Source organism: Suricata suricatta, chromosome 5, assembly GCF_006229205.1.
Source record: "Suricata suricatta isolate VVHF042 chromosome 5, meerkat_22Aug2017_6uvM2_HiC, whole genome shotgun sequence".
Lineage (NCBI taxonomy): Eukaryota > Metazoa > Chordata > Mammalia > Carnivora > Herpestidae > Suricata > Suricata suricatta.
The window spans coordinates 112,829,426-112,841,500 of NC_043704.1; the positions used below are offsets into that span (position 1 = coordinate 112,829,426).

At 32.2% G+C, this 12,075-nt stretch overlaps 1 protein-coding gene across 6 annotated transcripts in view; it reads left to right on the plus strand.

Moving 5' to 3' along the window:
- The window catches only part of HLTF (helicase like transcription factor), a 52,334-nt gene that overhangs the window by 12,504 nt on the left and 27,755 nt on the right, over window positions 1-12,075 (plus strand). For all 6 annotated transcript variants that reach the window (XM_029940081.1, XM_029940082.1, XM_029940083.1 and 3 more), the window contains exons 5-12: window positions 530-627; window positions 2,292-2,366; window positions 2,526-2,717; window positions 5,311-5,406; window positions 8,402-8,477; window positions 9,802-9,892; window positions 11,417-11,496; window positions 11,582-11,623. In XM_029940081.1, the coding sequence (XP_029795941.1) occupies window positions 530-627; window positions 2,292-2,366; window positions 2,526-2,717; window positions 5,311-5,406; window positions 8,402-8,477; window positions 9,802-9,892; window positions 11,417-11,496; window positions 11,582-11,623 (750 nt within the window). The remainder of the gene's footprint in view (window positions 1-529; window positions 628-2,291; window positions 2,367-2,525; window positions 2,718-5,310; window positions 5,407-8,401; window positions 8,478-9,801; window positions 9,893-11,416; window positions 11,497-11,581; window positions 11,624-12,075) is intronic.

Consider the following 12,075-nt stretch of genomic DNA (forward strand, 5'->3'; position numbering starts at 1 on the left):
GAAGGGGGAGGGGCAGAGAGAGAGGGAGACACAGAATCGGAAGCAGGCTCCAGGCTCTGAGCTGTCAGCACAGAGCCCCATGTGGGGCTTGAGCTCCCAAACCGTGAGATATCATGACCTGAGCCGAAGTTGGAAGCTTAACTGACTGAGCCATCCAGGTTCCCCAAAAGACTTTTAGTTTTTAAAAAATCTTTTAAATATATTAAAAAAATTTTTTTTAATGTTTTTATTTTTGAGAGACAGAGAGAGACAGCACGAGCAGGGGAGGGTCAGAGAGAGAGGGAAACACAGAATCCAAAGCAGGCTCCAGGCTCTGATCTAGCTGTCAGCACAGAGCCCGACGTGAGGCTCAAACCCACGAACCGTGAGATCATGACCTGAGCTGAAGCTGGAAGCCGGACAGTTAACCGACTGAGTCACCCAGGCGCCCCTGATTTTTTTTTTAATCCACCTTAGACAGGTTCTAAAAGTTACTTACTAAAAGATAATTCATTTGGTGATTTTATTCTTTTCACTTTGTAAATTACAGCTTTAGGATTCAGTTTAGAAAGTAGTTGGGGTTCTGGAAGAGCTGGACCAAGCTATAGTATGCCAGTTTATGCTGCAGTACAGATGACAACTGAACAGGTATGTTTCTGTTTTATTTTGTATTCTTAAGAGTGGATGTTAAATATTGAAGATTGATGTTTAAAATAATAAGATACATATGTGCTGGTATTTGTGATCTTCAGGTATATTAAGTTATGAAACATGCTATAGAATCAATAGAATGTATATTAAAAACATGTAAAAAGAAAGCAGTGATAAGTAATGGATACACATTCATACGTATTTTAAAACACATACATGATTATATAGACATGGAATGTTTTATTATGTTTTAATGTTTTTGTATTTGAAAACATTCAGTAAGGTTGCAAATGAAATGCAAAAAGAAATTCCAAATTTTAGCATTGGTATAGTTCTTAACTTTGTCTAATTTGTAAGCTAATATAATGTTAAGCTGAGTTAATGGAAAAAATGATGTAAAATAAATTTATGGAGATTAGCTTACAATTTACATCAAATCTTTTTTGTCTTCATCCATCTGTGTTAGCCCTTTTATCTAGTTGTACTTGCCATATTTTACCTGATCATTATTAGTAGGGCTTGAGCCTGTGCCTGGTGGGTAAACCCCAGGTTACCTTTCTCTAACTTTTTTGATCTGGCCCCATTTCTTCTGGGCTACTGCCTAAATTTATTCATGTGGTAATTTGTAAAAGTAATTACAAGACATACATGTTACTATAAAATTAGACTAGATCAGTTTATTGTTTTTTTTAATGCTTTTATTTTCGAGAGAGAGTATGAGCAGGATAGGAGTAGAGAAAGAGAGGGACAGAGGATCCAAAGTGGCCTATGCACTGACAGCAGTGAGCTGGATGTGGGGCTGGAACTCACTCACTGTGAGATTGTGACCTGAGCCCAACTCGGTTGCTCATCCAACTGAGCCACCCAGGTGCTCATAGACTAGATCAGTCCCAACTAAATTAACATAAGAATGAAATCATTTCTTAATGTTTTGTAGCACATAGCAAGTTCTTTGTTTTAGTAATAGTAAATGAAATGTCTTTGACAAGAAAAAAGTCAAATGTACCTGGTAGGCTCTGCCAAAATGGTTTGAATACAACTTAATAGAATCACAGAATTTCAGTGGCAGAAGGAACCTTAGAGACGTTCTAAATCTAAATTATCCCTTTCATTTTACAGAAATAAGATAAAGGACCATAAAGGTTTAAGTCTCTTATCCAGTGTTGTATATGGGTTAGATTGTGATAGAGCTGGGATAAACCTCAGATTTATCTCTTCTGTAGTCTTTGGATTCTAACACAGTTACCTTTAAAAAAAAATTTTTTTTTGAGTGTGTGTTTATTTTAGAGAGAGAGAGAGAGAGACAGAGCCTAAGCGTGGGAGGGGCAGAGAGAGGGAGACACAGAATCTGAAGTAGGTTCCAGGCTCTGAGCTGTCTGCACTGAGCCCTATGAGCTCGAACTCATGAACTGTGAAATCATGACCTGAGCGGCAGTTGGTCACTCAATCGACTGAGCCCCGCAGCTGCCCCCACAGTAACCTTTTATACACAGTACCTGTTCATACTGCTTTCCATGAGCAGCGCAGCAACTCAGAGAATATTTTAGGTACCTTTTGTTATTCAAATCTTTTAGTTAACTAAATGATTTGAAAACTCTGAATTAAGTGAAGTTATTATTTTAATTGGTTTGTTTCATGGTGTTTCTTGTTATTTGTTGTAGCTTAAAACAGAATTTGACAAATTATTTGAAGATTTAAAAGAAGATGATAAAACTCATGAAATGGAGCCAGCTGAGGTACTGAGCCAATATTTTCTATTTTAAAATATTTAGAATTTTAAAATATGCTGTGTGTCTTTAAAGTTTTTAGCATAAGATCAAGTGTTTTACAGAATCTGCATGGGGGGAAAAATGGGTTTGTTTTATTTCTATTTAAGACATTCTTTTTGTTTATAGGCTGTTGAAACACCATTGCTTCCACATCAAAAACAAGCTCTAGCTTGGATGGTTTCACGGGAAAACAGTAAAGACCTTCCACCATTTTGGGAACAGCGAAATGACTTGTACTACAACACAATAACAAATTTTTCTGAGAAGGATCGACCAGAAAATGTCCATGGGGGAATTTTAGCCGATGATATGGGTTTGGTAATTATTCTTTTCTTATTAATAAAACTTTATTTTATAATTACGATTTTATAGAACTAATTTTGAACTAAATAGAGATATGAGTATGTTGATGCCAATGTGGGACTAGATTTCACTTTTAAATATGGAACAGTTTTCTCTAGGTCTTTGACTTAAAATGAGGCTATGTTTTTTATTTTGGTTTATTTGGTTGAGGTACAGTTAATTAGCAATAATGTTTAAACATGTTTTTCAATTTTCAAATTCAAGTAGATTATCTTTCACGGAGTTTAAAAAATTTTCTTTTTAATGTTTATTTATTTTTGAGAGAGAGACAGCGTGAGCAGGGGAGGGTCAGAGAGAGGGAGACACAGAATCTGAAGACGGACTCTGGGCTGTGAGCTAGCTGTCAGCACAGAGCCTGACATGAGGCTTAAACCCATGAACTCCAAGAACTGCGAGATCATGACCTGAGCTGAAGCTGGATGCTCAGTCGACTGAGGCATCCAGGCACCCCTCGTGGATTTTCTTTAAAAAAAAAAAGGAAAGACAATAATGTTACATGAAATTTTATTGTATCACAGTATTGTGATATACAGAGTATTAAATATATATTTATGATTCCTTATACCAGCAGGTTTTATATTTTTGGTCGTGTTAACTCTTAATATTCTTAAAAATTTTTGAGAATTTCAGAGCTTTTTGTTTTTGTGAATTATATACATATTTGTAGTATTAGATATTAAAACAAAATTTTAAGTTATTTTAAAATAATAGTTAATGAACTCATTACTTATTAACATAAATTGCATATTTTTAAATTAAAAGGGACTTTACAACACAAAAGCAGTTTTGATAAGACTGGCATTGTTTTACATTTTTACAAATAACCTTAATGTTTGGCCTAATAAGATGAATTTTGAATTGTTCTGACTGCTTTTTCATTTAGTCTGTTGTGATACCGTGTTTTGGTATAGGTACAGAAAGATTAGTTCTTATACAGATATGTAGTTGAGAACAGGAGAAGGATTTTAATAGCTCTTTTAGATAACATTTATAATTCTTTGATACAACAGTGAAATGAAGCAAATACTAGTTTATTAAAGTTAGCAGTTACAGTGTGGAACTTAAAAATGGTATTAGTGGGCTTTTTGTATTCTGTTCCATTAAAATCCATTGGTTTAGCTTGCCAATTGAATGGATATTTTACTCATGCATGATTTTGTAACATCAGGCATTGCTTATTTAGAAAATATTGGTTCATTGAATTATACAGATTTGGCAGATGTCTGTGCGTTTCATTGTATAGAATCTAAAGTTTCTATTCTTTGGTATTACTGCTGATCATATTAGGCATTTATATTTTGGGAAGCTGTCTCTACTCATGGTGTCAGATGCAAGTTTTCTAACATTCTAATTTCTGCTTGAAAGTTCAGATACTACCATTAACACCAAATCTGTTAATTATTTTCCCTTGAAGATAGCCTTAGTTTGTTCATTTTTCAAAAGTATACCACTCAGTCATGAATAACTGGTTGTTGGTCATTCAAGAAGAAATAGTGATGCATGAAAAAGTGATGATGCATGGTGGCTAGTTGAAGGGTATAACTTCAGTCTTACAAGTAATTTTTCTGTAGATATCCCTCATATTTTGGTGTGCAACAGAAGTATTTTATATATATATATTTCCCATCTGATACAGAATATTTAAAAGGTGTGTACTGGAGGCAAGATTTAATAAAATTCATGTGTACTGCTTCATCAAGAATATTCTTATAAAACATTTTTAAAATGAAACTGGCATTTTTTAAAAACTGAGTATGTGGCAGCTAAAAATACACTGTATAATGTAGTGCCAGCTGCTTTGTTTCATGCCAAGGCATCAGCAGTTTTACCTACACCTCCCTTTTGTGACATTACCAAAGATATAACACAAGTAATGTTTTAGTAGTATTATGAAGATAGATTTGATGGCACAAATCCTGAGAGGGTCTTGGGAAATCCTAGGGCCTGTGGACTATACTTAGAAAACTGTTGCCTTAACTATTTTAAAATTGTCAGAGACTTCTTTCTGTGTTGCTAATTTTAAATTCAGCTATGGAAAATAATGAAAGGTTACATGTTTCTGTTTAAGAAAAAAGGCTAAGAAATATGTTCTTTATGCTTTATTGATAAGTTATAGCTTTTAAGTCGTAGTTATCTTTAAATGAAATAATAAAATGATTATATCATGTGCATATTGGAATTACTAATCATTTTAAATTAGCTCTGAACTACATGGCAAACAAATAGATGTAGTTTCTTGGTAAAGTTATTAGTTCAGGGTTAATGTAAAATCTTAGAATAGCAATCACTTAATAGAATGACATTTCTCAGGGATGCTTATAGTACTTTATGAAGTAAGCCATTTAATAATTCCTAGTAATACAACGTGGGAAGGCATTTCCTAATCAATGAAATACTTTCATTAATACATTAATTACTTAATACAACAGGATGTTTTTGTGGCCTTGAATGATATTTGCTTACTTGATTTTTAAATTGGTTTTGGAATGGTCTCTGGTCATCTCAGTTTCAGGATCTGACCATTTGTCTTTTAAAATCATTTTAAAAGGGCAAAACTTTGACAGCCATTGCAGTAATTCTTACCAACTTCCATGATGGCAAACCTCTTCCTGTTGAGAGAATTAAAAAAAGTCAACTGAAGAAGGTAAAGTACTAGAGTGTTTTCTCTGAAGTCTCCGTCTGGTTCATTATAAGACCTTTTAATTTTATCATTAAAAAATAATTTGCTAAAAAATTGGTAATATCTCCAGTGTTTTCAGAGAAGCAATGAAAGACCTCTCTCATGTGTTGCTGATAAGAGTGAAAAATAGGTACTAAATTCTTGAGGGTAATTGGGTAATGTATGTCAAGAATCTTAAAAGTGTTTATAATCTGTGGTTCAGTAATGCCATTTCAGAGAAACTACCTAAGGAAGTTAATAGAAATGCATTTTTAAGAGATTAAAAAAGTACAAATTTCTCCCCTGAATCCCAGCATTTTTTTAAAGGCAGAAAAGAAACTTTCAATAAGGTAACAGTTATGTTAATAAATCATCATAAAATTTAATATTATGTAACTACAAAATCCTAGTTTTGAAGAATACTTATTTTTATGATATTTTTTAGTTAAAAAAATAAGGCCAGTTACACATTTATTAGTTGAGTCCTCATTTTGGAAAGGCATATTTATGTATGTTTGAATATAGTCACACATAGTGATAATTATGTCCTAGTGATGATAACATGGGTGACTTTCTTGATACTTAATTTATATATTTTTTTATATATGGTATAGAAACACAGTAAATTTATATTTAATTTCTAAGAATTAAAATGAATTTGTTTTATGGGAAAAATAAATGTTATTAGAACGAAACAATTATTTTTCATTCACAGATGAAAATTCAAAGAACTTAAAGTAGGAAATAACAGAAAATGGCATATGCAAAATACCTCTTTTCTTGACTTATTAAAGTTTTCCTTTAGGTTTTTTTTTTTTTTTTAAGATTATTGAGAGAGAGAGCAGAGGAGGGGCAGAGAGAGAGGGAGAGAATCAATCCAAACAGGCTTTGTGCTAACAGAGCTAACAGCACAGAGCCCAACGTGGGCTCCACAAGCCAGGAGATCATGACATGAGCCAAACTCAAGAGTTGGTTGCTTAAAGGACTCAGCCATGCAGGCATCCCATAATTTTTTATTTTTTAAAGAGGTTGCATATCAGTTTCCTGCCACTGCATATTGAGAGTCTGTTTATTAAACTGCACTTAGTTGCATTTCCTTCGTTGTACTTTTATTGGGAGTTTAACTCTCTTATTTGAATGTCTGAGATTCAACTGCTTACCATGAGTAGTTTGATGCTTTATATCCTGTTCTTCCTACATTTGGTTTTTAAAACAGAAGAACAGCACCTAAGACTATTGACAGCCTCAGTAGCAATTAACAGCTTTAAAAATTATCTAATATCAGTAAGGCTCCCCCGCCCCAATCAGCCATGCATTTAAGGTATTATGTTTCAGCAGGACAGTTTCAGGCTATTTAGTTTAAAATTGAGGCTGAAAAATGTGATTTCCAGCTAAGAATTTATTGCAACAAAATTTACACTGTTTTAAGTAGATTTAGATATTCCAAGCTTACAGAATGAAAAAAAATGTCACTGATTTAAGTTCCATTAGATTGTAGTGTAGTATGATTTTAATAGGATGACTTTGTAGGTTTATTTTTGAACTTTGAAGAAAAAACTTGCTAAGCAAAATCATTTAATATAAAAGAGTAACATAAAGGACATCCTTTATTTGTGGATGAACCTCTAGGTTCTTTTTTGCATGTTGTTAAATATAAATGGTTGTACTAATTATTGAAGAAGACTAGGTAAAACATTTGATAAGAAGCATTTTTTAACATCAGTTTCTTGCCATAGGTGTTGTATATAAGTGATGAATCACTAAAATAAATATGCACCTGAAACTAATATTACACTCTATGTTAATGAACTGGATTTTAAATTAAAACTTGGTGAAAAAAATAAAATCCATTTGTGTAGCTTGTGAGGAAAAAAAAAGGTGTAATACTGCTATAATAAAAATGACAACCTTGGGCTGCTATATATCATATTTAATATTTTAATATTTTTAATATTTTAATAATGGCTGTGCAGTCTTAAATACTAAATGTTTGACATTGATTAAAGTAAAAATTATCTAAAATGATTCCTCTAGTTAAATTTTTCTACATATGTTACATTTTAGATTTTCAATTTTAGACTCCTACCATTAGAAGGGGATTGGTCTTTTTACCTACATTTTTAGTGAAACTTAACTCTGATTGAAATCTTATAAGATGTTTCAAATTGTATTTTTTTTAAAAAACTAAAATCAGACTATTCTTAGCCCTATTTTCAAATTACTTTTTACTCTTGCTCACTGGTTCTAATCTCTGTCAATATGACTTCGTCACCTATCTTTCTTTTTTAACTGGAAGAATTAAATTCAAAGCCTACACAATCATTAAGTGAAGAATTAATGGCAGAACCCTGCTCTATTAGAATAATCTACAAATATTTTTACAAAGAAGTATAAAATTACACTTCTATAGAACTTTTTGTACTCATGTCTACATTGATACATTTTAAACAAAGGGATATACTTGAAGGGTAAAAAGAAAAAGTCAGGGCTGGCAAGAAAATCCTCAGTGGAGTATGGTAGGAGGTACTTTACAATCTGTACTGTTGCCATCTGCCTACCCTGGGTGTTCCAGAGAACAAAGATGGCAATGAGGGCCTCATTAAAGATCAGTTACTTACTGAGTAGGGAACCTTGGTTTGAAAGTTTCTAGTCTGAGAATTCCTTTAATTCTAAAGTAAATTCCATTTCACAGATGTTTCTTATAGTAATGAATATGCTGTTTATAATTGAGTTTTGTTATTTGTATTTCTTTTGAACAGATAAAGACCAACTAGTTTTCTCTTTTGAGATACCTGTGAAAAAGTTTTTAATCAATTTATTTTTCCTTATCATTTAATGCATCTCCCCCCATTGCCCCAGAATGGGATAGAAATCTAAGTAATCTTTATTATGTAAAGCAAAGCAGTATAAAATAGGATGCATTTTAACTTTATTTAAAACTGACAGCAGTGCTTTGTAAGAAATATGCTTTTTCATCCAGGAGTGTAATGTTAACGATCAAACAATGAAACTTGGAGGAAACAATACCAGTGAAAAGGCAGATGGACTAATCAAAGGTAAAGTTTACTTTTGAACCATGACCCATATTTGATTTAAATTTTCCAGTTTATTGATGTAATTCAAGTTCTGGCTTTGTAATATACACAAATTTTAGGTCTTTTTTTCTAAAAATCTCATGAGAACGGATAGGAAAAATTTCATCAAGGAGGTCATGATGGAATTGGGTGTTTGTACACCAGAGAAGCTAAGGAAGAACATTTTTGGTTGAGAAAAAAATTTCATGAAAGGGCAGTATAAACAAAAGAACAGCAACATAAAGCCTGTTTTGTTCTGGGGCCTCAGAGTAGTTTATGGTAATTATAAAGTAATATGCATGAATAACAGCAGATAATGATAGAAAGGTAGGTTAGAACCAAATTCTGAAATTAGAGGAGAAACGAAGAGAGATCTCTGGATTTGGCAATTGATAGCTGGTGTAGCTGTTAATGATCTTCACAAAATTAATTTCTGAAGATTGGTTAGAGCAGAGCAAAACTGAAAATATTTAAGATAGGATAGTAGGTGAAGAATTGGAAATAACAGTTGTATGCCATTTCTGTATTTTGCTAATAAGTTTGAAATAGAGAAATGGAAAAACCTTTGGAGATGAAGGCAGAATTGAGGGTTATTTTTTTGCAGGGGGGAGCATTAGGAAAGAAATTCATGGGTAAGAGATTTGGGATACAGTGGAGAGAATAAGTTTTAGGCCTCTTGTGGGGGGCAGTGAGACTGAGAGCATAGATAGGTGAGTTAGCATTAGACGGGAAAGGAAGTAAAGTTGATGGAAAATATAGATAATTGAGGGAATTTTAAAACGGTAGGAAAACTGGGATTATATAAGATGGCATTTGGTTTTCTTTGAAGGTTAAGTAGGTCATCACATAGGAGTCCAGGGAGTTAAGAATCTAGATAAAGGATCCAGTATAGTATAGACCATTGTGGTAAGTGGGTAGGGAGCCTGTGTGATATATAAAAGAGTTGCTAAGTGACACAAGCAACAGCTCAGATTTGAAAATGTAAATTTGTAATGCCACCTATTTATTCATTTTTCTCTAGCAGCTCTTAGCTGCCTTGGTGTACAGCAGGAAATTCAGCCAGTTTGGGAATTGGCTGGATGACTACAGGGAAAAGACTGAGTACAAGAAATTGAAGGTATTTTTTAGTGAGAATATACTATATTTAAAAACAAGTAGAGAGAATTAGCTGGCTGATTGAAAGAATAGGAATGAAGATATTATGAAAGTTGAACTATTGAGTTGGAAAACCAAGGTTTTAAGGATACTTGTAGTCAAGACAATTTACTAATACTCTGTATATTTGTCCTTTTCTTTGAAATGAAAGGATCTAGATGTAGTGGAGAACCCAGTATTTCAGATGTCAAGGGAAAGAATAAATATCCCAAGTCAGAATTGTCTAGCTCCCGCCCCAAAAGGTAAACTTTATTATGGTTTGATTGTATGTAACATTTGTTTAAACTCTTTCTCTATTTTCTTATATATAGGAGAGAGATAAGACCATTTTGTCTCAGTAACATAGTTTTTTCAAATTCATTCTGTTACTTGAAACTGCCAAAATCATTTTTACTTAGGCAGGTAGGTGTTCTCATTTTATAGGTGAAGAAAAGTAATTCTAATCTATAAAAGAAGCGAATTGGTTGTTTTTAATAATCACTTACCTTTCTACCACTTTCTTTTCTGTTCTTTAACATAGGAACTAAGATCTACCTTCCAAGTTTTTTGTTTTTGTTGACTTTGGAAGAGTTTTCCTTACATTTTCAGGACATAAAAACAGACAACTATTTATTAAATGACTTGATAGAAGCACACTGGTTATCTCAGTTCTTTCTCTCCTCACCTTTAGTAGAAATAAGATGGGATGAAATTATTTATGGAGACTGTTGTATTATGTAGACTAGAGGGGGAGTTTGAATAAAGCACATAATGCTCCTCTGATGTTAACTCGAATCTTTTAAGTTTATAAATTTAATTTACTCTCTGACGTAGGTCTAAATGACTTAGTTTTGTTTTGTATTGTCTACCATTAATATCTGCAGATGTGATTTCAAATCTGAGTCTCTGTTACTAGTCCAATAAAGATCTCAAAACTGGGGCTTTTAATTGTTTTTCTTCATTAACACCTATCTTACACTGAGCACAAAATCAGGGCTTCTCAGTTTCTCATCTAGATCTCATATCTTACAATTATGAATTGACCGTGAGCCTGAGAATAGCACTGTTAGGTTGACCAGATAAGATTAAAGGACATGGGATAAAATAATAACCAATATATATGATAATTTATACATATATGTTTACTGTACAACAGGCATTATTTTAGGGGCTTTGCATATAGTAACACATTTTATCCTATGAAGTGAATTGTATTTTTACTCATATTTTCCAAATAAAGAAATTGAGGCATAGATGAATAGTAAATAACTTGCCTAAAGTAGCTGAATGAGAATTTGAATATAGGTAGCCCTGACTCCAGAGTCCATGATTTTTAGGAGCTTCATCACTGTAATGTACTTTTTTACACAAAATAAATAAAATTTTTCATTGTGAAAGAATTATGTTTTTGCCTCTTAGCTGCTCATTTTATTATGTTGGAATTATTTTCTTTGATAAGAGTTATATCTTCTTAGTTCCAGTTTTACATAGGTGTTTTGTTTGAATTCATGAATATTAAATTCAGTATTAAAATGATTACTATTTTAGAATGTTTACTTTTTCAAAATGTTTTACATTTTTCAAATGGTACTGAATTTGTATGTAAATGTATATTTATGAGAGCAAAATGCTTTTTAGGAAATTTTACTTTCATTTGTCAGATTTTCCTTGAATTAAAAAAAATAAACAGGCAACACAGAAGGATTGTACTACTTTTATTAAACCTTATGTTTTCATATCTCATTTTATTTTGGTTTGATAAAAAATTCATGTATACTTTATTTTAGGAAAAAAACTGTTGTCCAGTATATTGAAAGCAGTGATTCAGAAGAAATTGAAACAAGTGAATTGCCACAGAAAATGAAAGGTAATGTGAAATGGATTTAATTTGATAATGTGTCTTATATTCTAATTTCCTAGTGTGACCATTTTTATATTTGGTTTTGTTGTAGGCAAACTGAAAAATTCACAGTCTGAGACTAAAAGAGTAAAGGGTATGTACATATGTATATACATCTCAGTATCTGTAATCTGCTCTTAAAGATTATTAAAGTAAAACTCCATAGGTTTTTATCTCTAGCTTAGAATTTTTTAGTAACAGATCTTAAACTTAACTGCTATTCACATTTGAACTGTTCCATCGAACTTATCAAGGGTGATAAATGAATAAGGCAAATTGAAAGGTTTCAAATTAAAATCTAAGAAAATATTTAAACTAACTTTAAAGAGTAATTTTTACTACTTATAAAATGACTTCAATAGAACCTTATTTGTATGTGTGTGTGTGCATATATATATAAATTTTAATTACAAAAGTTGGGTGGGAGCATCTCTGGGTAATATTGTTAGTTCATGTTGTCATACAGTTGTAAAAATAACCATTATCATTACTTTTACCTGTTACTTTAAACCATAACTTTATATTTTTCTTTTCTTGTAAATTAGA